The sequence below is a fragment of the Phocoena sinus genome, chromosome 16 (genome assembly GCF_008692025.1).
Source record: "Phocoena sinus isolate mPhoSin1 chromosome 16, mPhoSin1.pri, whole genome shotgun sequence".
Classification (NCBI taxonomy): Eukaryota; Metazoa; Chordata; class Mammalia; order Artiodactyla; family Phocoenidae; genus Phocoena; species Phocoena sinus.
Genome location: NC_045778.1, coordinates 6,684,651 through 6,710,581, shown reverse-complemented (window position 1 = coordinate 6,710,581; position 25,931 = coordinate 6,684,651). Strand labels below are relative to the sequence as shown.

General features: G+C 47.8%; 1 protein-coding gene across 1 annotated transcript in view; it reads left to right on the top strand.

Moving 5' to 3' along the window:
* GNG4 (G protein subunit gamma 4) overlaps positions 1-25,931 on the top strand; it is a 69,969-nt gene that overhangs the window by 12,826 nt on the left and 31,212 nt on the right. The window contains exons 2-3 of the mRNA XM_032609330.1: positions 19,279-19,389; positions 25,685-25,793. Of these exons, the coding sequence (XP_032465221.1) occupies positions 25,695-25,793 (99 nt within the window). The 5' untranslated portion in view covers positions 19,279-19,389; positions 25,685-25,694. The remainder of the gene's footprint in view (positions 1-19,278; positions 19,390-25,684; positions 25,794-25,931) is intronic.

Here is a 25,931-nt window from a genome sequence, read left to right as displayed (position 1 = left end):
TCCTTACAAGGAAATAGGATGCCAGATTTCAAGTCAGATGTGCCTCTTTGAAGTGTAGAAGTAAGATGCTGGGGTATCCACACCATCCCCTCTCGGTGTTTCTGGGACCCCGCCCTGCTGGAGGGGATGCATCAGATCTCTGGGCCTTTGCCATGAGAGTGTCATATGGGATAGTTGAGTTGAGACTCACTGGTATCTCAGGGCACAGGCGGGAGTCCTGATAAGGACCCACAGTGACATGCAGGTTGCTGCAGGCCTGGGCTCCCAGTGGGACGAGGACAGAGGCCTCAGGTCTGCTTCTCAGTACTCAGTGCTCTCCTTACACATGGGCCCCCCAGGCCCCTCGGTGGTCCTGTCCTGATCACCGCCCCTCTGCCAACACAGGGGTCCCAGGGACAGGCCAGTCCTGGCCTTTCTCTCTTCTCTTTCTAGGTGCCTTTGGGGGCCTCCCATAGATGAGAGACCCTTTCATACAAATCAAGAGTTTGGCACCCAAAACTTCTTCCTGAGGAGGGCTCTCAGAACTTAACTTTGGAAGTGAAAAGCAGAATACCTGTCTTTCTCTTTCTGCTTTAACAATCCTAGTTCCCCTGGAGGCAACATGGATGCCTCTGGCCGGCTGAGAAGGGCTAGGTACAGGGAAGCGTGGAGAAAAAGCACAGACCAAAGTGGCAGGATATTCTCTCTCTGCACCGAAGTCTGGACTCACCTGTTCAGGGAAAGGAAGGACCCTCAGTGTCCCCCAGATGGAGGTGAAAGAAGAGGTCCCTGGCTTGCTACCTGGGCTGTGTGGTGATGCCGGATGCACACCACTAACTGGCTGGTTAAAGGAAGTTAAGGAGGTTAAGTTACTTGCCTTCTGCCATCCTTCAGCTTTCTCGAGGTGGTACCCAGAATTACTGCAAGAGGTCTCTGAATCCAGGTCTGCACCAGGAACCCTGTGTAGACTTGAATGTAGGGTGCTGTGCTTTTGTATAAAGCTAATTTGCAAGTGTACATAGACGCCTCTGGGATTCAGTAAGACAAAAATGAATTTAAGTGTACTGCTGAGTTCTTTAGATCATTTTATATCTTCCGAGTCAATAGATATCAAAAGTCCCTGCCATAAGGGAAGCTGCATTTTTATTATTATTATTATTTTAGAAGGGACCTTATGCTTGAAACCATTGGAACCATGGTCTGCGAAATCCCTTCCATTTCTAATACTCTGTGATTCATGAACAATGTCATGTTATGGTAAATTCTCTAAATACACCAGAAATGTAGTTGCTGTTGACTTCTCCCACATTGCTCGCTGGCTCCAGAGCAGGAAGCCTCTGTAAGCGGCCGTACTCCTTCTACAGGGCATTGAGCGGAGACTTTCCAGGGGATGGGTCTTCCCTGTGTAGGTGTAGAGGGCCACTCTGAGACTGGCTGTTGGTCCTTCACCGTCCCTGGTAAAGTGGAGACTAGTTAGTGGCCAGTGAGACTAACTGTGCCATCATAGGACAAGTCAGTCCCCGGCCGCCCTCTCAAGTTTGGCGTCTCCTTCCACCCCCCAGGTGATCCTCTTCTTGGACCAGAGCTCCATTTTATCTGCTTCTCAGATGTGGATACCGGTCTTTGCATCCTTTTCTGTTTACTTACAGAGACTTCGGGTGTGAGCCAGACCACATGTACCTTTTTCTTGCTTTTTATAGCCTTTTCTCATTCGACTTTTCCCATCTCAGGTGCCTCTTCACAGTAGCTAGTTGACTGCTGGTTAAAAGGAGAAACAGCCAGAGCCAGCCTCCCTGGCAAGCTGTCTTGCTCAGAGATGGCTCGGAGCTTTCCCAGCGTGGTCCAGCCGTATGGCACAGGAGCTCTTTCTCCACAGGGGTGCTGGCACAGGTCAGATCAGCCCAGCATCTCCTGTGGGCTGTGGCTTCTTTGGCTGCCAGCAAGAGGTGGACTCTATCCCTGCTTTGCTTCCAGCCCCAGCTCCGCCTATCACCACGGCCACCTCTCCTACTTAGGGACAATTCACCGTGAACAACTACTTTCCTGGGATCATCAGTGGGCTGTTGACATGTTAACGAAAATCTGTGTGTCAGACGCTGCATCTTTTTTCTTGGAAAATACCCAGATTATTTTTAGGCCCATTTAATGAGTCCTGTTTCTCTGTGTTTGCTTGTTTTTTTCCTCCACTGCTGCTAATGTATGTTCCTCCACGCACAGTTCACGTGAGCCACACAAATCTTTCTGTCTGCAAAGTATGAATAACCACCTTGGAGAAATCCCGTTAATTCGCGTAACAAAGGATCAGCCATGTTAGTGGGTAGCAGCCTTCAACGTCAGTTCTTCCTTCTTCTTTTAAAGACAACTGCCTTTGAGTCATCATTTGGTCTTACGGATTCTTCTCCTCTAGAAGGAAAACTACATTACTGTGTTTTTCTTTCTTTTTTTTTCCAAGATCAAGCCATTAAGTTGTTAACCTAATCTCAAAAAAATCTAACTAGACAAGGTCCAATATTCTACGAATGTGCTGAGTTGTCCTATGGGTTTTGTTCCCACCTGAGGCATTTTACTTGATTCTCATCTTTTGGGGGTAAGAGCATCATCTTACAAAGGGGAAGACAGATGCAAAGAGACAGAAACTTGCTTGAAGTCATACAAGTCACAAATAGCACGATGAGACTAGGATAGGCTACGCTTCCTGTCGGAAAAAAACACTCTTTTTCTGATTGTTTAAGCTTCTCCAGAATAAGCATCGGAGCATTCTAACTACTTCCCTTGAAGGGGGGTTCTCTAATTTGGTCGTGGCAGCTTGTTCTGCAGCCCAGGTGTTCACACAAAGATGCAATGTGTATGAACTCGGCCCCGCCGCTGCACGAGACGCTCTCCATCAACACAGCCTGCCGACCCTCTTCATGTGGTCTTCTGCGCCCTCTCAGGGTTTATTTTAAATTCTTACATGATGTGTTCACAAGAAGGAAGTTTTCTTGTCAGTAAAGTGCCTTCTTGGGGTTAACTGAGAATTCATCCACACATCACCACTCTTAGAAGAATTAGAAAAAGTAAATTATGCCGGATGTGTCAACAGTCATAAGTCAGAAGTCGCTGGGAGCCCAGCAGCGCCTCCTGGGTGCGTGAGCGTCTGTCCCCTCAGGAGTGTTGGTTCCTAGAGGCTTCAGTGGACAGAGCAGTGGATAAGCGGCTGCCACACTGTTTCAGGATTCTCTCCCCTAGTGTCCTGGGCCACGCTTCCTAAGTGGTTCTGAGCTACGCCCACACCCCACAGTGTGGCCATCACACAGCCCTTGTCTATGGCACGCAGACCTGCCCTTGAACTGCCGTCCCAGTCTGTGTTGACCCGCAATTTGCAAACCCCTGGCTCTTGCTCTAATTAACAAGGATGAACAAACACCCAGCTTTGGCTGCTCTGCCTTGACGGGGCTGCCGCTGTGTGATTGCACTGCAGGGGTCGCTGCTGGTCTTGACTGACCATAGGCTGCCGTCCTCAACAGCGAAGCTAAGTACTTACGATATTTCGAAGGTGTGTTTCTGACAGCTTGAAGGTGCCGATGATTCGAGGATGTTTCTGAAACAGCGTCACAGGAGAATTCTTAAATGTCTTGAGTAAAGAGTAACAGTCTCTTTCATGAGCTTGTGTTTGGTGTATGTGAAGTTACAACACATGGAGGCTTCCAATATCTTAGTATTTTTGATAGTATATTAGATTGATGATATATTTGATAGTATGTTATTGTCGTCCTATTTAAAATGAAAGGGAAGAGGGAATTCCCTGGCGGTCCAGTGGTTAAGACTCCATGCTTCCACTGCAGGGGGCATGGGTTCAGTCCCTCATCAGGGAACTAAGATCCCATGTGCCGTGCCACGTGGCCAAAAAAATTATTTTTAATAAAAATAAAAAAATAAAAAGAAAGAGTGAACATGAAGAATGTATATAATCTATACCAAGTTTCTTCCTGGTATGTACCCTAGAGAAAGTCTCTCTCAAGAGATATATTTACGACATTATGGTACAAATATTACAATATTTGTACAGTATGGTACAAAAATAACAAAATATTGTAAATCACCAGCTCTACATCTACAGGAGGAAGGGTAAAGAGAAGGTAAATATATATATATATGTGTATATATATGTATATGTGTGTGTATATATATATATATATATGGCAGTAAACTGGATAAATCTCAGAAAAATAGTTCAAGAGGATACATAAATCTTTTTAACTAGGAAAATAATTGTATTGTTTAGAGACACATACATATGTTCTTTTTAAACTATAAAGACATGTGTAGGAATAAAAAACCAAGTTCAGAAGAGTGGGCACACAATTAGGGAGAAGTACCCAGGGAATTTCGACCATATGTTTTTGATTTATTTCATAGGCTGGGTGGGAAATAGTCCAGGGTGTCCGTTGTATGATTCTCTAAATTGTATTATATGTCTGGAATATCCCATAATAAAAAGCAGGTGGGAAATCTACCCAATGCTTTGCTCAGGAGCATAGGGGAAAAAAATAATGAACAGATTATTAGATCATAGCAGATATTTATGTAAAGCATAGTGCGTATTTAGTTTTTGGCTGTTTCCATGCACAGTGGGCCTTAGCTGCTCAGGGACCGTCTCCTGGTCACACAGCCACGAGGAGAGCAGATCAGAACTATGCCCTGGCAACCTGGGGACAGAACTCAGGAACCAGCGGCCAGACTGATGTCCATACAGATAGGTGGACGAGTGGAGATGAGTCCCTAATACAGCTGTCGAGCACCCAGTCCTAGTTTAAGAAAACTCTGGGTCTTTTCCAGACAACAGAAAGCAGCTCTGGAGTCCTAAGCTAAAGGAAGATTTATTGTAAAGTTATGGGCAAGTTCACAGAATCAACAGGAATGAGCTGGCTCGGAGGCCGGGACTGGGGAACCATTGGCAAGTTCTCCACGACCTGTGAACAAGCCACTGCTGCTGGCGGTCACCACCCCTGTGAAGAGCATCTCAGCATCCTTTTGTCCACAGGCCTTGTTAGGAGCGTGCTGGGGCCAGATGGTCATTTGGCCAAGCTGTTGCAGGGGCACTGAAACCTGCTCCAACACAGAGCTTTGGGATTCGTTCTGTCCTTACGATTCCATGGATTTTTGCAGATGTGGTTGCCACGATCTTAAAGAAGCTAAACAAATATTCCCATTATCTCGTTCCACTCTAGCCTTCTAACAGTCTAAAATTCCTCCACCAAATATTGATTTTTTTTTTTTTTTTTTTGGCCATGCCCTGTGGCTTGTGGGATCTTAGTTCTCCGACCAGGGGTTGAACCCGCACCCTCAGCAGTGGAAGCGCAGAGTCCCAACCGCTGGACCGCCAGGGAATTCCCTAAATATTGTTTTTTAAAGGAGTCATAATACTGGAGCAAATATATACATGTTTTTCATGGAATTAAGTCAAAGAATGTAAATAAAAATCTTAATTATCTTACTGAAATAACTTAATTAACTTACAGGTGATTTTTTTTTTTTTTTTTTTTTTGCGGTACGCGGGCCTCTCACTGTTGTGGCCTCTCCCGTTGCGGAGCAACAGGCTCCAGACGCGCAGGCTCAGTGGCCATGGCTCACGGGCCCAGCCGCTCCGCGGCATGTGGGATCCTCCCACACCGGGGCACGAACCCGCGTCCCCTGCATCGGCAGGCGGACTCTCAACCACTGCGCCACCAGGGAAGCCCTACAGGTGATTTTAACTTTATATTTTCCTGTGGAGTTTGGATATTTTTGTAATGAGCACCTAATTAGGAAAAAAAATGGGTTCGTTCCATTTGGAAACGAATCTACCCTTTAAAAGAATTATTGAGACCTGGAACCTTTGCAGCTGATGTTATTTCAACCTAGGCCACCATCATCTCGGCTCCCATGGTATTGACTCAGAAAAGAGCTGACGCTTGGTATTTTAGTTTGATTGGTTTTTGGTTTTGCATTCGATTCAATTAAGTAAATAGCTACTCGGTGGCAATCCCTTTGCTCGGTGTCCTGAGGGTATAAAAATGAATCTAACACACTCCCTGCCCTCAAAAAAGCTGGCAGTCTAGAAAGGAAAAAATTATTTGAATACAAGATTACACGGACTAATGTGGAAGGCTAGAAGTGTCACAGTAACAGAGGGGAGAGCTTGGCCCCAGGGGCCGAGATGACAAGCCAGCTCAAGGAGCTTTTTTTTGAGAGGGCGCTAGCATCTGAATGGTACCTTAAAGATGGGTAGCAGCACCTTGTAACAGGAGGAGTTGGGACGGTGAATAAATAAAACACCGGAGGCAAAAGCATGACTGGAAAATTTCTAGGCACCTAAGACTAAACTCAGCCAGCCAACTCTGAGGTTGGATTGGAATTATTTAATTTTGAATATTATATGGAGGAAGTTTGGTACCAATTTTTTTGAAGTCTCTTGTATTTGACAGTTCAGAAGACTCAACCCAGCCATGACGTTAAATGTGGTTAAAAAAATAAATGTGGGCTTCCCTGGTGGCGCAGTGGTTGAGAATCTGCCTGCCAGTGCAGGGGACACGGGTTCGATCCCTGGTCAGGGAAGATCCCACAGGCCGCAGAGCAACTAAGCCTGTGCCCCACAAGTACTGAGCCTGCGCTCTAGAGCCCGCAAGCCACAACTACTGAGCCCATGCGCCTAGAGCCCGTGCTCCGCAACAAGAGAAGCCACTGCAATGAGAAGCCTGTGCACCACAACGAAGAGTAGCTCCCGCTCACTGCAGCTAGAGAAAGCCCACGTGCAGCAACAAGACCCACTGCAGACAAAAATAAAAAAATAAGGTTAAAAAGAAATATATATATATAAACGTAATGGCTTTATCTGGGCCTCTGCTTTTTCTTGCCTCACATCAACATCTGCCTCACCTGGTTTCTAATTAACTCCCAGCTTGAAAAACCAAGCAGGTGTTTGACTTCATCACCTCTCCATAAAGCAAGTGCTGGTTGTGTTCAAAAAGGGATTGCACGGCAGCCTCTGGTCCTGCTCGGTTCTGTCGGTTCCATGGAGTCATTACCTCGAGGGACGTCTGGCACAAAGATTCCAAGGAAGTAAGAAGCCTTCAGAGAGGCAGCCTGGTAATAAATGGCTCGTGAGCTACAGAGAGCTGGCTGAAGTGCTGAGGCCAGGTGCCCTTAACCAGCTGGGGCTCGTGCAGAAGCCCCAGAATCAAAGGAGGCTGAGGATACAGAACACAAAAGTGAAGGGAAACAGCGGAAGGGGAGGCTGGGCTTGCAGTGGGGGAGCCATCATTAACCGGGGCCCTGTCTAGTGCCAGGAGTCAGGATGAAGGGGGCTGGGGTGACTCTCAATCCACAAACTCGGCTGTAGGGGGGAAAAGGTGGTTCTTCTAATTTTCCTAGAACTCAACTTCCTCTGAAGTGTGTGTCCCATAGCCAGCAGGGAACTTTTGTCCCAGCCTGGACCCTGGGGTTGCCTCAGGGCTCCCCCAGAATTTATGTAGAGCCAGGGTGTTGGGAGAGGTGCCTCTCTGGTCCTCAAGGCATCTGTCCACCGGGTGACCAATGAGACACGGTAGCTGGGATGAGCCCTTGAGACCGGTGGCTTTTGGTGGTCTTGTGTCCCACACTCCTCAGGGCTGCCCATGACCCTCTCTGCCGCAGGGCGTCAGGTGAACGTTCTGTGCTGGGGTCTTACCAACCCTTCATGCTCCCCCTAAGAAGGCTTTACAGCCCCCCTACCACCCAGCAACCCTGGTCCTGGGGGCAATTCCACTCTTCCTCCTGCTCTGGACAAGACATTTTGACCCCTGCGTGCTGAGTTCTTTATTTCCCACCTCCGAGGCGTAGGCTTTTGGAAGCAAAAGCCAGAAGGACTTTCAGCAGCTGTGTCTGCTTTTTTTTTTTTTTTTTTTTTTTTTTGCGGTGCGCGGGCCTCTCACTGCTGTGGCCTCTCCCGTTGCGGAGCAACAGGCTCCGGACGGGCAGGCTCAGCGGCCATGGCTCACGGGCCCAGCCGCTCCGCAGCATGTGGGATCTTCCTGGACCGGGGCTCGAACCCGCGTCCCCTGCATCGGCAGGTGGACTCTCAACCACTGTGCCACCAGGGAAGCCCTGTGTCTGCTTTTTAACCGATCATACCCATCCCTCCGTGAAAGGGCAGGTGTAGATTAATGTCTCAAAATGCCTTCCAGTTACATGTGTTTGAAGGTAAGAGATTTGGGTTTTCTTTCAGACTTCACTCTACTATGGGTGGTCTAGCTTTCCTCCCTAAGGATATTAACACATAGAAGGCTTGCAGTGAAAATTTAAGGAGACCCTGGATCTCAGGGTTGTATAAGTGCAGTGTCACTCTTGCAGGATCCTGAGATGGAGTGCCTCCTTAAATTCTGCACTCTGGGGTGCCTTACTAGTCTCCTGAGAGTCCAGGCCCTGCACACAAGCATGGAAAGGGTGGGAAGGTCAAAAGAATGAGAAGACAAGCCACAGACTGGGAGAAAACATTTGCAAAATATATCTGATAAAGGACTGGTATCCAAAATACATGAAGAACTTTTAAAACTCAACAATAAGAAAACAAACAACCCTATTAAAAATGGGTAAGAGTTCTGACGACGCATCTCACCAAAAAAAGATACACAGAAGACAGATAAGCAGGTGAGAAGATGCTCCCCAACATATGTCATCAGGGAAATGCAAATTAACACAACGAGATAAGACGCAAGCGATATGGGAACATATGTATATGTATAACTGATTCACTTTGTTATAAAGCAGAAATGAACACACCATTGTAAAGCAATTATACTCCCATAAAGATGTTAAAAAACAAAACAAAACAAAAACGAGATACACACGCCTCTTGGAATGGCCAAAATCCAAAATACTGAAAACACCAAATGCTGGTGAGAATGTGGAACAGCAGGAGCTCTCATCACTGCTGGTGGGAGCGCAAAATGAAGAGACACTTCGGAAGACAGTTCAGCAGTTTCTGACCAAACTAAACTTACTCTTAGTGTACAATCTAGCAACAGTGCTCCTTGGTATTTACCCAAAGAAGTTAAAAACATGTAACCACACAAAAAACCTGCACAGTAATTCTTATAACAGCTTTATTCATAACTCCCAAAACTTGGGAGCAACCAATGTCCTTCAGTAGGTAAATGGATAAACTGGGGTACATCCATACAATGGTATATTATTCAGCACTAAAAAAAAAAAATGAACTATCAAGCCATGAAAAGACATGGAAGAATCTTTTTTTAACTTATTCAAGTATAGTTGATTTACAATGTTGTGTTAATTTCTGCTCTACAGCAAAGTGATTCTGGTTTTTTATGTAAATATATACACATTCTTTTTCATATTCTTTTCTGTTATGGTTTATCACAGGATACTGAATATAGTTCCCTGTGCTATAGAGGAGGACCTTGTTGTTTAATCCATTCTATAGATCACAGTTTGCATCTGCTAATCGCAAACTCCCAATCCATCCCTTCCCTACCCTCCCCACCCCTTGGCAACAAGTCTGCTCTCTCTGTGGGTCAGACTCTTGTTTTGTAGATAGGTTCATCTGTGTCATATTTTAGATTCCACATATAAGTGATATCATATGGTATCAATATTTGTCTTTCTCTCTCTGACTTAACTTCGCTTAGTATGATAATCCCTAGTTGCATCCATGTTGTTGCAAATGGCATTATTTCATTCTTTTTTTGTGGCTGAGTAGTATTCCATTGTATACATGTATCACATCTTCTTTATCCATTCATCTGTCGATGGACACTTAGATTGTTTCCATGTCTTGGCTATTGTAAATAGTGCTGCTATGAACATAGGGATGCATGTATCTTTTCAAATTACAGTTTTGTCTGGGTATATGCCCAGAAGTGGGATTGCAGGATCATATGGCAACTCTATTTTTAGTTTTTTGAGGAAACTCCATACTGTTTTCCACAGTGGCTGCACCAGTTTACATTCCTACCAGCAGTGTAGGAGGGTTCCCTTTTCTCCACACCCTCTCCAGCCTTTGTTATTTGTAGACTTTAATGATGGCCATTTTGACTGACGTGAGGTGGTACTTCATTGTAGTTTTGATTTGCATTTCTCTAATAATTAGCAATCTTGAGCATCTTTTCGTGTGCCTGTTGGCCACCTGTAAGACGTGGAGGAATCTTAAATGCATTTTACTAAATAAAAGAAGCCAATGTGAAAGGTTCATATACTGTAGGATTCCAACTATATGACATTCTGAGAAAGGCAAAGTTATGGAGACAGTAAAAAGGTAAGTGGTTGCCAGGGATTAGGTAGAGCACTGAGGATTTTTTTTAATAGACTTTTTAGAGCAGTTTTAGGTTCACAGCAGAATTGGGCGCAAGGTACAGAATCCCATGTACCCCAACATAACATACAGCCTCCCCACTAATCAGCATCCTCCACAAATGAGGCACAGCTGTTACAAGTGATGCACATACATGGACACATCATCATCACCCAAAGCCCACAGTTGACATTTGGGTTTATTCTTGGTGGTGTACCTTCTATGGGTTTGGACAAATCCTCAGAAGATTTTTAGGGCAGTGAGACTATTCTATATGATACTGTGATGGGGGCTCCATGTCATTATACATTTGTCCAAACCCCTCCCGGGAGCTACTTTCAAGGTCAGTTCTTTCCCAGGTTTAAGAAAGTCAGCAGGGCTTCCCTGGTGGCGCAGTGGTTGAGAGTCCGCCTGCCGATGCAGGGGACACGGGTTCGTGCCCCGGTCCGGGAAGATCCCACATGCCGCGGAGCAGTGAGCCATGGCCGCTGAGCCTGCGCGTCCGGAGCCTGTTGCTCCGCAACGGGAGAGGCCACGACAGTGAGAGACCCGCATACTGCAAAAAAAAAAAAAAAGAAAGTCAGCAATGTTTTACAGGTTTTTCCCAAGCGCTGCAATTGACTAACAGTCCTTCTCTTTTGGCGTTCAGGAGCCTGTTTGTAAATAGCACCCTTGACCAAGACAAACAACAAGTTGCTAACGGTGAGAGGAAAACTGTGATGGAGCCAAAGACAACAAAGAAATCTTATTTGATCTGTTTTACTCCTAAAATCTCATAGGAAGTAAAAATCTGAGAAATAATTGGCACACACACACACACACATGCGTGCATGCCCACACAATGTAAAGTAAAATCCGGATACTTTGTAACAAAATCATCTTATTTTTTTAAAAAAGATGAATTCTCCAGGAATGTGAAAATTAATGGTTTGCCCTAAGAATGCTAATAGAAAATTCGTTCTTGAATAATGCTAGGAGCGGACATATGACAGCAGTTATCCTTTTCTCGATAAGAAATTACATGGAAAACTCAAAAGTATCACCTTTTCTGTCAGTCACTTCCCACTTTGGAAAAGTAGCTTTTCTGTCGAAATAATGTCATGTCAAAATGAGATTCGACGTAGTCTGACGTATACCACGCTCTCTTTCAAAGGACTTGCCTGGGCCCCATGACCCCGCTCTTCTTTCTGATTTCTCCCTTTTAGAGCGGGAATGTCTACCCTATGCCTGTCACTGTGGTATTTTGGAAGCATATAACTTGTCTGGTTTCACAGGTTCACAGCTGGAGATGAATTTTTGCCTCCAGATGAATCATAAGTCTTACCCATACCTGATGTAGATGATATTTAGATGAGATTTTGGACTTCAAGTTGATGCTGGAATAGATTAAGACTTTTGGCCTGTTGAGATGGGGTGAATTTATCTTTCATGGAAGAAGGACATCAATTTTGGGCAATCCAGGGGGTGGAATGTTATGGGCTGAATTGTGTCTCCCACCAAATTCAGAATGACTTTATTTGGAGATAGACCTTTAAAGAGGTAATTAATCGGGTCATGTGGCGTTTTTTTTTTTTTTTTTTTGCGGTATGCGGGCCTCTCACTGTTGTGGCCTCTCCCGTTGCGGGGCACAGGCTCCGGACGCGCAGGCCCAGCGGCCATGGCTCACGGGCCCAGCCGCTCCGCGGCATGTGGGATCCTCCCGGTCCGGGGCACGAACCCGCGTCCCCTGCATCAGCAGGCGGACTCTCAACCACTGCGCCACCAGGGAAGCCCTCATGTGGCGTTTTTATAAAAAGAAGAAATTAGGGCACTGTCACGCACAGAGGGAAGACCATTTGAGAACACAGCAAGAAGGCAGCCATCTGCAGGCCAAGGAGAATCTCTTCAGAAGAAACCAGCCCTGCCAGGAGGCTCTAAGCGAAAACCCATTTTCTTGCCTTTTCCAGCCTCTAGAGGCTGCACGCATTCCTTGAGGCATGGCCCCCTCCCATATTCAAAGCCAGCAGTATAGCATCTTCAGATCTCTGGCTGTGACACCAACTCTTCTGCATCAACTCAGCTTCCTTCATCATCATGGTCCAGCTTGACTAACTGGAATATGTAACCCAGCAGGCAGAAAAAAGTTGGCTTCATACTCTGTGAGCGCTGATATAAAAGCAGCAGAGCACTATTGGGTGTTTTTTTTTTTTTGAAGATGCTGGGGGTAGGAGTTTTTATTAATTAATTAATTAATTTTTGCTGTGTTGGGCTTCTGTTTCTGTGCACGGGCTTTCTCTAGTTGTGGCAAGTGGGGGCCACTCTTCATTGCGGTGCGCGGGCCTCTCACTATGGCGGCCTCCCTTGTTGCGGAGCCCAGGCTCCAGACGCGCAGGCTCAGTAGTTGTGGCTCACGGGCCTCGTTGCTCCGCGGCATGTGGGATCCTCCCAGACCAGGGCTGGATCCCGTGTCCCCTGCATTAGCAGGCAGATTCTCAACCACTGCGCCACCAGGGAAGCCCCACTATTAGGTTTTTTAATGCTTGTTCCTCTCGATTAAGACTTTGGACTCCATTTGCAATGCCAAAGAAATACTTAGAGAGTGTCTGGAGTGGAGGATCCCAGGGAAGATGGACCTCTTTTTTATTCTGCACCAACTTGTCAAATGCCCTTTAATATCACAGCTGGTCTGCCAACCTTCTCTAATTTTCTTGACCCTAGTAGGGACCAGATAAGGGCAGTGACTGGGTGACTGGCGGCCAGCAGAGGCTCCAGCATTGTTCAGACTCAGCGTGCTCTTCTTAAGGATCCTTTGTCTCTCAAGTCCACTCCAGTACATGCCATGCTGAATGCTTCTTAGCCCCGTACCTGGTTAGCGTCTGTGTGATTAGATGTTATTAGGTCCAGCAGATGCTATCAGGCAATCAAGATGTAAACTGAGTCATTGAGACTCAGATTGTAAAATGCATCAAGCTTGACTGTCACTGTATTTAATCTGCGAAGTGGCTCAAACAGGAGCGGGGATGGCCGTGCCCCTGACCAGGGGACCAAGGGGACCGTGTTCCCACCACAGACACAGAGCCAGGGTGGTCTGTATGGGTGACAGCACGTGATTCTCTGCCACTCCCCTCAGGGGTTGGGACTTTCAGCTCCATCCCAGGATGACTGAGAAAGAGCAGAGTTTGTCAAGTGAGGTTAAGACACCACTTTGTGCTTCCATATGTACATAGAGGAAGTCTGCACCCTTTGCTGCTGCAGAAGTTAGGACTCTTTGGGTGAATTAGTATCTCCCTCCCTTTTAGAGCCTTTGTTTCGAAGCGAGTGTGACCTGCATTACTGGGTGGGGTGGAGGGGGACACTCCAAAATGTGAACTCAGTGTGTGAAATCTTTGTCCTAAAGCTGGGGAGGAGGGACCCTAGATGACCACTCTGAATGCCAGGAGAACCTGTCCCCAGTTTTCCTGCCTGAAGCAGTGTCACTTGTGGGATTTTAGGGTGACAAAGTGGCTTCCTTACGTTCTCCGTGTAGCTCCTTTCACCTATGGGGATTGGACCGGAGAGGAAATCTATGTGAAGACACCATGCGGGACCAGAAATTGTGGCTTCAGCCCAAGGCATGGCTCTTAATTCAGGGTTATTGTTGGGCTCGCTCTCCAATGAGGTGATTTTTTCCTGGGGACACGTGGGGCTCAGCAGGCCCACCCCACCAGTCTGTGCCCAGAAATGTTAAACCCAAACATGAACACAGCTTCCCAAGGTAGAATCCTTGCTATAATTGATGCAAGGATTGTATTGTATTGGGTTTTCCAAATAGAATTTACGTTAGTACTCTTTAAAAGAAATTTTTATCAAAGTATAGTTGATTTACAAGGTTCTGTTAACTTCCACTGTACAGAAAAGTGACTCAGTTATACAGATATATATTCTTTTTCATATTATTTTCCATTATGGTTTATCACAGGATATTGAATATAATTCCCTGTGCTCTACAGTAGGACCATGTTCTTTATCCATTCTATATATAACAGTTTGCACCTGCTAATCCCACACTCCCAATCCTTCCCTCCCCCTTCCCGCTTGGCAACCACAAGTCTGTTCTCTATGTCTGTGAGTCTATTTCTGTTTTGTAGATAAGTTCATTTGTGTCATATTTTAGATTCCACATATAAGTGATATCATATGGTATTTGTCTTTCTCTTTCTGACTTACTTCACTTAGTATGATAATCTCTAGGTTCATCCATGTTGTTGCAAATGGTATGTCATTCTTTTTTGTGGCTGAGTAATATTCCATTGTATATATGTACCACATCTTCTTTATCCATTCATCTGTCGATGGACATTTAGGTTGTTTCCATGTCTTGGCTATTGTGAATAGTGCTGCTATGAACATAGGGGTGCATGTATCTTTTTGAATTGTAGTTTTGTCTGGATATATTCCCAGGAGTGGGATTGCTGGATCATATGGCAACTCTATTTTTAGTTTTTTGAGGAACCTCCATACTGTTTTCCACAGTGGCTGCACCAGTTTACATTCCCACCAACAGTGCAAGAAGGTTCTCTTTTCTCCACACCCTCTCCAACATTTATCATTTGTAGACGTTTTAATGATGGCCATTCTGACTGGTGTGAGGTAGTACCTCATTGTAGTTTTGATTTGCATTTCTCTAATAATTAGTGATGTTGAGCAGCTTTTCATGTGCCTACTGGCCATCTGTATGTCTAGTTTAGAGAAGTGTCTGTTTAGGTCTTCTGCCCATTTTTCGATTAGGTTGTTTGGCTTTTTTGTTACTGAGTTGTATGAGCTGTTTGTGTATTTTGGAAACTAAGCCCTTGTCAGTTGCATCATTTGCAAATATTTTCTCTCATTCCGTAGGTTGTCTTTACATTTTATTTATGGTTTCCTTTGCTATGCAAAAGCTTGTAAGTTTGATTAGGTCCCATTTGTTTATTTTTGCTTTTATTTCTATTGCCTTGGGAGACTGACCTAAGAAACCATTGGTACGATTTATGTCAGAGAATGTTTTGCCTGTGTTCTCTTCTAGGAATTTTATGGTATCATGTCTCATATTTAAGTCTTTGAGCCATTTTGAGTTTATTTCTGTGCATGGTGTGAGGGTGTGTTCTAACTTCATTGATTTACCTGCAGCTGTCCAACTTTTCCAACACCACTTGCTGAAGAGACTGTCTTTTCCCCACTGTACATTCTTGCCTCCTTTGTTAAAGATTAATTGACTGTAGGTGTGTAAGTTCATTTCTGGTCTCTGTATTCTGTTCCGTTGAGCCATATGTCTGTTTTTGTGCCAGTACCATGCTGTTTTGATTACTGTAGCTTTGTAGTATTGTCTGAAGTCTGGGAGGGTTATGCCTCCTGCCCCCTGCATTGGAAGTGCTGAGTCTTAACCACTTAACTGCCAGGGAAGTCCCATCCTGCTTTGTTCTTTTTCCTCAGTATTGCTTTGGCAATTCTGGGTCTTTTATGGTTACATATAAATTTTAGGATTATTTATTTGTTCTAGTTCTGTGAAAAAATGTCATGGGTAATTTAATAGGGATAGCATTAAATCTGTAGATTGCTCTGGGTAGTATGGCCATGTTGGCAACATGAATTCTTCCGATCCAAGAGCATGGGATATCTTTCCGTTTCTTTGAATCATCTTCACTTTCCTTTATTAATGTTTTATAGTTCTCAGCATTAAGTTAGTACTTTTGTCTCAAGACTCAAAAGTATTTTCAAGGCCACAGTGTTTCCCTAGCAGTCTACAGACCTCTGTTGAAACACTGTATTGGTTAGGGAGATGCACAGCTGCTGTGACAGAGAGCCCCAGAAAGACAGTGACATAAAATGCACAGAAATATTTCTCTCCATCACCTCCGAGCCCAGAGGCAAGCAGTGCAGGTGGACAGGGCAGCTCAGCTGTAAGTGCATTTCAGAGATACAGGCTCCTTACACTTTGCTTCTCGGTCCTGCCCTAGGACTGTAGCTCTTAGTCTCTCCTGAGCATCCCAACCCCCTGAAGGGCTGATTAAACCACCTCCCACTCCCAGCGTCTTTACTCAGCAGGTCCAAGTGGGGCTTGAGAATGTGCATTCCCGACAAGCTCCCAGGTGCTGCTGGTCCAGGGATGGCGCTTGGGGAGTCACTGCCCAAGGCCCTGTGCTTGCCTGCCCTGGCTGATCGCAGACATGTCCACGGTCCAGATTATGGGGTGGGGAACAAGTGTGGAGGCATACACACACGGTTTGTTCAGGCCAGGCAGGAAGTGGCACTCTGCATTTCCACTCAGTTTCCACTGTTGAGAAGACTCACAAGGCCCCACCTACCTACAAGGGATGCTGGGGCAAGTCTAGTTCATTGGCCATGTCAATGAAAATAATCAACAATCTATAATAGGAATAGAAAAGAGTGTGATTGGAGCCAAACTGAAGACTGTAGCCCGGAAGACAGCATCTTAGATAATTCTGAGGAGCTGCTCCAGAGAAACACGGTTTTCAGCACAGTTTTATATCTTGTCAGAACAAAGAACATTAAACAAGTCGGGGATACGTTCCTTCAAGCTTTCAGAAAAAAACAGACCAGCACATCACACCAGTGAGTCAGCATGGCCTTGGCACCTGGGAAGGCAGTCTTATCATCGAAGGAGTCCCAGCATTGGTGTCCCAGGAAGGGAGGCGTTTAATCTTTATTTTTAACATGGGTATTCTTTACTTCTGGTCAATGTGCCCTTTTCTTTAAAGCAGATGTGCAGTGTAGGTTTGATAGGTCACAAACAGGCTGTTTCAGTTAATATAAAATTGAAGTGAAGGCATGGGGACTCCTGGTGGAGGACCTGCTGGACCCCCCTTGGCTTCTCCAGTTAGGACCCCAGTGGGCCCCCTCGGTGGGCTAAGACCAACCAGCAGTCGAGATCCTATGCCAGTTGGAAAACCAGATACTTGAAAACAGAGAATGAAGTGGGTTTTGAGAGCATTAATAGGAAAGTGAAAAACAAGGGAATAGGCCAAAAAGGGTTTTCTTTTTTTTTTTAATATTTTATTGAAGTATAGTTGATTTACAACGTTGTGTTAATTTCTGCTGTACAGCAAAGTGATTTACGTATACATATATATATTCTTTTCCGTTATGGTTTATCACAGAATATTGAACATAGTTCCCTGTGCTATACAGTAGGACCTTGTTGTTTATCCATCCTGTATATAATAGTTTGTATCTGCTAATCCTAACCTCCCAGTCTATCCCTCCCCCAACCCTCCCCCTTGGCAACCACAAGTCTGTTCTGTATGTCTGTGAGTCTGTTTCTGCTTCATAGAAAAGTTCATTTGTGTCATATTTTAAATACCGCATGTAAGTGATCTCATGGGATTTGTCTTTCTCTTTCTGACTTATTTCACTTAGTATGGTAATCTCTAGGTCCATCCATGTTGCTGCACGTGGCATTATTTCATTCTTTTTTGTGGCTGAGAAGTATTCCATTGTATATGTACCACATCTTTTTTGTTTCGTTTTGTTTTTTTTTGGCCACGCTGTGCAGCATGTGGGATCTTAGCTCCCCAACCAGGGATCGAACATGCACCCCCAGCATTGGAAGCTCGGAGTCTTAACCACTGGAAGGCCAGGCAAGTCCTACCAATCTTCTTTATCCATTCATCTGTCGATGGACATTTAGATTGTTTCCATGTCTTGGCTATTGTAAATAGTGCTGCGGTGAACATTGGGGTGCGTGTATCTTCTCAAATTATAGCCCCCAAAGGGTTTTCTAATGGTAGAGGATGAGAAAACAAAACAGGGAAGGAGATGAGAATAAAACTCCATAAAAGTCTAACAATTTGGGGGGATGGGAAGCACCCAGATGCAACAAATTACTGTGACAGGAAGAAACAATCACTTTGGAAACAGCAGGCATGGGTGTTTGTGAAGCCGTACAACGGGCCCAAACGACCTCAAACCAAAGCGCATTTGGATGCCCCTCTAGCTGGGGGAATAAACAGCGCTGTCAGTCCATTCCTGTCTGGCCTTTGTTTTTGGTCCAAGTTCACTGGGATCCTGGGAGATGGATGCTCTAGGGCAGGAGCCCTGGGGGAGGGAGCCCATTGTCCCAGAGTCAGCCTTTCTGGGGGAGGGAGTCGGCGGGGCTAATTGTCTCTCCGTGGAGAGTCCCCTGCTTTAAAGCCATCTAATCAAATCATTTCTTCTAAATGTCCTCTGGTTGGAATCAGGTTATTCCTAGTATGTGTGAGAATAATAAGCATCAACATGTTAACCAAAATTATCTCTGGCAAAATGCATTGTAGGGCTTCCCTGGTGGTGCAGTGGTTAAGAATCCGCCTGCCGATGCAGGGGACACGGGTTCGAGCCCTGGTCCGGGAAGATCCCACACGCCACGGAGCAACTAAGCCCATGCGCCACAACTACTGAGCCTGCCCTCCAGAGCCCGCGAGCCACAACTCCTGAAGCCCGGGCGCCTAGAGCACATGCTCCGCAACAAGAGAAGCCACCGCAATGAGAAGCCCGCGCACCACAATGAAGAGTAGCCCCCCCTCGCCGCAACTAGAGAAAGCCCGTGCGAAGCAGCGAAGACCCAAGCAGCCAAAAATAAATAAATAAAATAAAATTTAAAAAATGCATTATAATCTGTCTTTATTTTCTTTGCTATAATTTTCTCTATACTCACACTTTTCTACAATGGACATATCTTTTCATAAGAAGAAAGAAAACATCTAAACTGTTCCTGTTTGGCAGAGGTCTGGCTGGAGTGGGGAGGGTGAGTGGGGGTGGGGGAGGGCAGCGTGCAGGTATGGGAGGCCCCAGGTGGCCTGTGGCCTCCAGATGTTCCCCTGTGCTCTTTGTCGGATCGGGGCCTTCTCTTTCTGCCTTTAGCTCACCGTCTCCCCTGGGGTCTGATACAGGAGAGACAGCTGCTGAGCTCGAGGGCAGGGCACGGAGGGAGCTGGGGCTGTCTGGGAGACGCCTGGCTTCTGCTGCACCTGGTGACCCATCTCTGGTTGTGCTTCCAGGTGAGCCTCAAAGCAGGAGCCCTGACTCAGCCTCTCATCTGACGACTGTCAGCTGCCACTGCCGCCAGCCCATCCCCTGCCCAGGCCTGTTGCTGTGCCATCTCTCAGCAGGTGAGGAGGTAATGTACCCTGTCCAAGAGCAGGTTCTCTCTGGAGAGCAGGTGTCTCTGCCAGCAGTGCGTGTGTGGGCCTGGGGTGAGGCTGGGCTGGCAGGCTCCTTGATGGGTGGCCAGGTCCTCACACCATCACTTTCTTCTTCTAGCAGTTGTCATCATCCCAGATGTAGGGCCCTCATGAAGCCTGTTTTACCCCCCTCCTCACATTATCCCTCACGCTAGTGGATGTGCCCCCTCCTGGGGGAGCTTCAGGAGGAGAACCAAGCCATGTCCATGGGTTGCTGGCCTGGGCTGGGAATCAAGCTGTGTGCTCTCCCCACTAGGAACAGAGATGTTACTCAGGCAAGCACCCTTGTTCAGCAACTCGCTGTGACAAAGTGGGTGAAGGTCAACCAACACTCTCACCCAGCCCACCTTGCAGTCTAAGCTGCTTGGTCCCTTTAGGCCTAGAGGGCTGTGCTCACTGGCAACAGCTGTTTTTCAGGCATTTCCCAGAGAGACAGACGGCAGCACTCTGCCAGCCGACACATATTAAGGGCTTGTGGAGATAAGTCATGTTAGGGAGGATGGCTGAAAAGGCACGATGACATCCACTCATCCAGAAATTATACACACTGTATCCCGAGTCAGGTCAGATCGGCAGCACTGGGGATTGAACCACCTTGCACTGCCCTGCCCCTGACTCTGAGTTTACCCAGTTATAGACCACAGGATGCAGCCCGTTAGAACCTCCCTGGGTAAGCGGTCTGTGTGAGTGTATCCCATGTGCCGGAGGAGAAAGATGTCTGACCACCAAGGTGACAGAGCCAGTCTCCTGAGTAGTTGGCTCGTTTTCCCTTCCTTCTGCCTTGTCTTCTGAAAAGCCAAGGGTCAAGTTAGTGGTCCACCGGTGGCCAGTATTCATGTTCAGCTTCATTGCATCTCCATTCTTCCCTACTTCCACGTTTCTTCTTGGGTCAAGGTGGGTGTACATGCACACATACGTATATGGAGAGAGACATCCATCTGTTCACCTAGAGGTATGGTGTCTGGGTAGTCTTGAAGGTGGGTGTACATGCACACATACGTATATGGAGAGAGACATCCATCTGTTCACCTAGAGGTATGGTGTCTGGGTAGTCTTGTTACCAAACCAGACTTAGGTGCACCCTCCCTCCCGCGGTAAAGCCAATCTGCTGACACCGGGTGGTGGTGAAGGAAAGTGCAGCGTTTTTTGCAGGGCGTCAACCAAGGAGTCCAGGGCGGCTAGCGCTCAAAACACCCGAACTCCCTGGTAGGTTTCAGGAAAGCATTTTGAAGGCTGAGTGAGAGAGGGGAGTCCCAGGGTCTGTGATCAGCTGGTGCACAATTGTCTGATTGACTGATGGTGAGGTCACAGGACGGTGTCACATGATCAATCCTCAGGCCCCAGTAGGTCTGGGGGCTTCATGCTCGTGGTCGTCAGGTAGTTAATTTCTTCCATTTGGTGGGGGTTTTAGGATGTACAAAACAACTCAGGAAATGTGCATCAGATACTGTTATCTAGGTGCTTCAGAGAGGAGCTAAAGTGGAGGATATGGGGGAGGGGTCTGTCCCGGGAAGGCCCCATAGGGTCCTTCTCAGTTACAGTCTTGAAAGGGCAGAGATGTGGAACCTAAGAGGTGTCTGACCAGGTAGGGGAGGGAGGCCCCTCAGAGACCTTCCCGTGGGGTCCTATCTTTAAAAGGCTCAGTTGCCTTTAGCTCCATTTGACAAAGCCATTTCCTTCTCCAGGGCCAACTATGTCCCTGGGTTATCTTGACACCACAGCGGGTGGGGGAATCCTCCCTGCCATTGCATGACCAAGTTAGGCTGGTTTAGGCTCACTTGAGGGGTGAGCCTGTCCTGGGAGAGCAGGCTAGCCCAAGTGCATGGGTAACGGCCTCTTAGTGCCCTGAAGGCCCCACCAGGCTGAGGAGGGGCGACCAGACCGGGCAGCATCGGGGAAATGCTTCCTTCCACTTCCATTAAAGATCTCTGCAAAATTAAGTTCTTTAACCTCCTTGAAAATTCGAAAAATAAAGGGGTAGGACCTGGACCTCTGAGGTCCCTTCCAGTATTAACGTTTGGTGATTCAGAGCCTTGCTACTCAGTGTGGTCCCCGGACCAGCAGCAGCTGGGGGCTTGTTAGAAATGCAAAATCTTGGACCAAACCCCAACTCATTTAATCAAAACATCTGCATTTTATCCAGATCCCCAGGGATTCATATGCCCATTAAAATTTGTAAAGGACTGATTAAAGAGTCCTGAAGGTACACGAACACCCACCTTCCAAGGTGATCTGATGGACATACAGGAACAAGGGAGTGGAAACGATTTACTGCCAGCCGTGGTTCTCCACCTCTGGGACGTTCCAGAATCACCTTGGGAGGTTGTGAAATACAGGTTCTGGTCTGTGGCGCCACAGTCTGGGTTCTGGGTATGCATGCTTGAGAAACCTTACTGGCCACTTGGGAGACAGAACAGAAACGTGCACGTGTGAAATGGTTTATAAGTCACTGACGGCAACAAGAGTGACATCCTATAAATGGGGTCAGCGAGCCCAGGGGCAGCAGAGCAGGGGGGTGAGGTGGGCAGGCTTGTCATCCCTGTACTGGGGACAGGGCTTTGCATCCTTATTTTTAGCATCTCCACGTTTAGTTACTTAGGGGGCCCTTCTATGTGCATCTGTAGTTACCTCTCCACCTCCTTCCTGAGCAACGGTGGAAATGGGGGGAAGGGAGGGTTTTATGTTGTGTTGTTGGTGCTTGTTTTGAGATGATGAAAAAGACATAAACGTATTTTTATGTGCTGAGAAAGAAGGCACCCAGAGACACTGACGTTACAGGAGAAAGTGGGGTGAGTGGCAGGGCAGAGCCCCAAGAAGGGGACAGATCCACTACAGGTGAGGTATCAGGCCTGGGTAAGGAGATGCTTTCAGCTGCAAGTGACAGATGACCCAAGAAATATGGCCTAGACTGTGAGGAATATATTCTGTCAGTATCAAGGATCCGAAGTAGAGTGTCCGGGATCCACGCATCTCAGGGCTCTGGATCTGTTTCTCCATGAGTCTCCTGCCTTTGCCCTGGGTCCATTCCCCAATGTCACTATGGCAACTCTCAGTGAAGCCAGCCAAAGACTGGGGCTTCTCCTGGTGGGCCTTGACTAGGAAGGAAAACCTTTCCTACAAGTCCCCTGCAGATTTCCCTGCATGTCTCCTTGATTAGGACAGGTTCATGCACTCTGGTCCTCTTGCAAGGGAGGTGGGAAATGGGCGCGTGGCACCATGGGCCCCTGAAGCAGAAGGTGGGCTCTGCTCTCAGGGGCAGCAGGGAAGTGGGCAGCCATGGGGAGGGCCAGCAGCGGGTCCTGATGCAGAGGCACGGATGGAGGGCAGGATGCGTGTGGGCACCAAGCAACCGTAGGAGGTGGAGCTGGAGTCAAGGAGGTTCTGCCCTAATGGCTTTTCCTCTATTCTGTGGAAGCTGAGGTTGCCTTCCAAGGACGAGAGGACAGAGGTGGTGGTGAGGTGATGGAGATTGACATGGTCAGGAGGCCAGAGGGAGGGGTGATGGGAACGGGCTGAGGTCGCCAGGCTGCCTTGAGGACCTGCTCAGGCTGGCCTCTCAAGTCTGTGGGCACCAGTCCCCAGCTTTTGGGGGTGTTTCTCCAGCAGCCCTTCCGAGGGGGCTGGGAGGGGAAGGAGTTAGATTGAAAGTGCTGGGTTTGGGGGACAGAGGGAAGAAGGCAAGTCTTGGGAGAGTGATGACGATGCGGGGCTGTGGTCTGGCAGACACTGTGGAGGCCCCGGGGCTTTGAGGCTGAGGAGGAGGAAGGGGGTGAGGACACCGGGGCCTGGGAGCAGAGCCCTCCTGGCTGGGGGCGGACGCGGTCCGGAGGGGGACCCGGTGGGGAGAGCGGGGAGGCGGAGGGGCCCACGGAGGGGACACAGGAGGGAGAAGACACGCGGCGCCAGGTGCTGGGCCCACCCCACCTGCTTATTTTATCTCTCAGACACGAAACAGAAAAGGCCCTTTGTCCAATATTAAGCATTTGGCCAGACTTCTTGCTCTGTGTTGAGGAGAGGGTTGAAAATGTGCCCTTTCTCTGTGACCAGGGGAAGGATGAGAAAGCAGCAGAGTGGGGTCAGGGCCAGTCCTGGGGCAGCGGGGAAGGAGAGGGCGGTTCCAGGGGGACGGACGGGGATCCGGTTCTGCAGGTAACGTTTTCTATACGCTCACACCCACCCTCACTCACACACTCTCACACACACACTCACGCACACACACACACCCTCAAACACACACACCCTCACACCCACACTAACACCCACCCTCTCACACACACACACACCAACCCTCACACACACTCACAAACTAACGCCCACCCTCACACACACACCCTCGCTCACACACACACACAAACACCCACCCTCACTCGCACACACACACACTAACACCCACCCTCACACACACACACTCACACCCAGCCTGACTCACATATACACTCGCACACACCCACATGCAATTCAGATTCCTTTCCCCCGCTCCCTTCCCCCGGATCTTCCTTTCTTCAGTTCTGCTGACCCCAGGCTCAGCTTCCTCTCACGAAGCCCCCCTGGTCCCTGCCACCCCTCCACTTCCTCAACTCCTGAACCCCCCAAGTCAGTGATGAGGGAAGAGAGGGGTGATTTCAGGAACGGGGCTGGACAATGGGAATCTGAGGACAGTCATCTCAGGGCCCTTTTTCACTTGTCGGTCAGGCTGAGGAGGCTTGGGAAGTAGACTGCATCTTCTCCTTCCTTTTGTGTGGACACAGGGACATGTAAACACACACGTGCACAGAGGGGCCGCCCTGCACACACAGGCTCGCAGAGGGCATGCCCTTCAGGCACGTGGGCACACAGGGACACAGCCCTGAACACACATGCAGAATTGCACGCGCATCTCTGTAGAGTGCGGGGGTAGGTGGCTGCTCCCCCGGGTTGCAAAATCCTCAACTACTCATGCTTCTCCTTCCCTTCCTGGGAAATAAAAGTTCCCAACCAAGACAGGAACACACCCCTGTTACACTGTGGTTTTGGTGGCTGCTCTGTCTTAGAAGAAGAAAGTTTTATTTTTCGAACGTTGCCCGTGGACAGATGAAGTTGCCATCTGGCCTCCTCTGGGCCAGAGGGTCAGTGTGAATGAGAAAAGCCAGAGTGTGGCCTGCCCACCGCGGGACCGGCCTAGCCTCCTGCCGCCTCACTGTGCACTGCGGAAAACCGTTGGCGCCGGGAGACCCACCTCCAGCTCTCGGGCTAGCCCGAGTAGACCTCCTCTGGGTACTTTCTTGTTAGATGCGGTAACGGTAACCTACGGCATGTGCTTTGCTGTGGAGCAGTTAGCATCACAGGGGTCTTCTGGCAGAATGACATGTTGGGTCAGGAAGAATTTCTTCCCCCTTCTAGAAAAACAAATGTATGCCTGGGATAGGTGTGTATGTGTTTGTATGTGTTCTTGTTTAGAAACGAACTCCCAGCATAAAGTCTGTAAACGTTTTGGAATGACAGCAAATTAAAGCGAATAATAAAACGGGACTTCCCTGGAGGTCCAGTGGTTAAGACTCCCTGCTTCCACTGCAGGGGGTGCGGGTTGGATCCCTGGTCAGGGAACTAAGATCCAACGTGCTGCCTGGCGTGGCCAAATAAACTAATTTTAAAAAAAGAATAATGAGGCAGGCTCATTCAGGGGAAACTTGCACTTTGCAGTGTAGCCGGCTAGAGGACACCATGTGAGACAGTGGAAAGAACCCTCAGCTAGGCTTCAACGCTTTGCGTTTGCGTTCTGGGTCCACAGATTTTGGCTGTGGGACCTTTGACTCTTGGCTTCATTTCTCTGAGTTCTGCACTTTCTTTACTTGTAAAACAAAACTCAGTCTATTTTGCCAACTTTCAGTGCTGTTAGAGGAGTGAGTGAACAAATGTGTATGAAAATGATTTTTTACTAACAAAGCACCGTACAAATGTCAAGGTATTACTTATGGCCATGGGGGTGGTAATGTGACTCTGGGACCATCTGTTATCTTCTGTTTCCTCTCGCTGGGGCTGAGAAGGTCTGGCAAACAGGAGCCTGATGGCTTGCTCCCATCACTCGGATGAAGCACTCCTTCCTCTTATCCCAGGAGGGTCGGCTCCCATGGCTCCCTGGCCCGGAAAGGGAAGCTGCAGTGGGTAGGAGGCGAGAAAGCTGAGGGGGGTTCTGCCTTACTTTGGAAAAGCAGCTCTTTCAACCCCTTAACTTTGGTTGTTTCAGGGGCAGCAGAATGAAAGAAGGCATGTCCAATAACAGCACTGCCAGCATCTCCCAAGCCAGGAAGGCTGTGGAGCAGCTGAAGATGGAGGCCTGCATGGACAGGGTGAAGGTAAGCACGCACAAGCCGGCCTGGCCCTCTGACCAACGCTCAGCTCCAAACAGTGCCCCCCCATGCTCAAAGCAGCCTCATGAGAGCAAATGCGTCGCCCCGTAGCGCATCCAGCCAACACTGGCGGCTGTAACATTT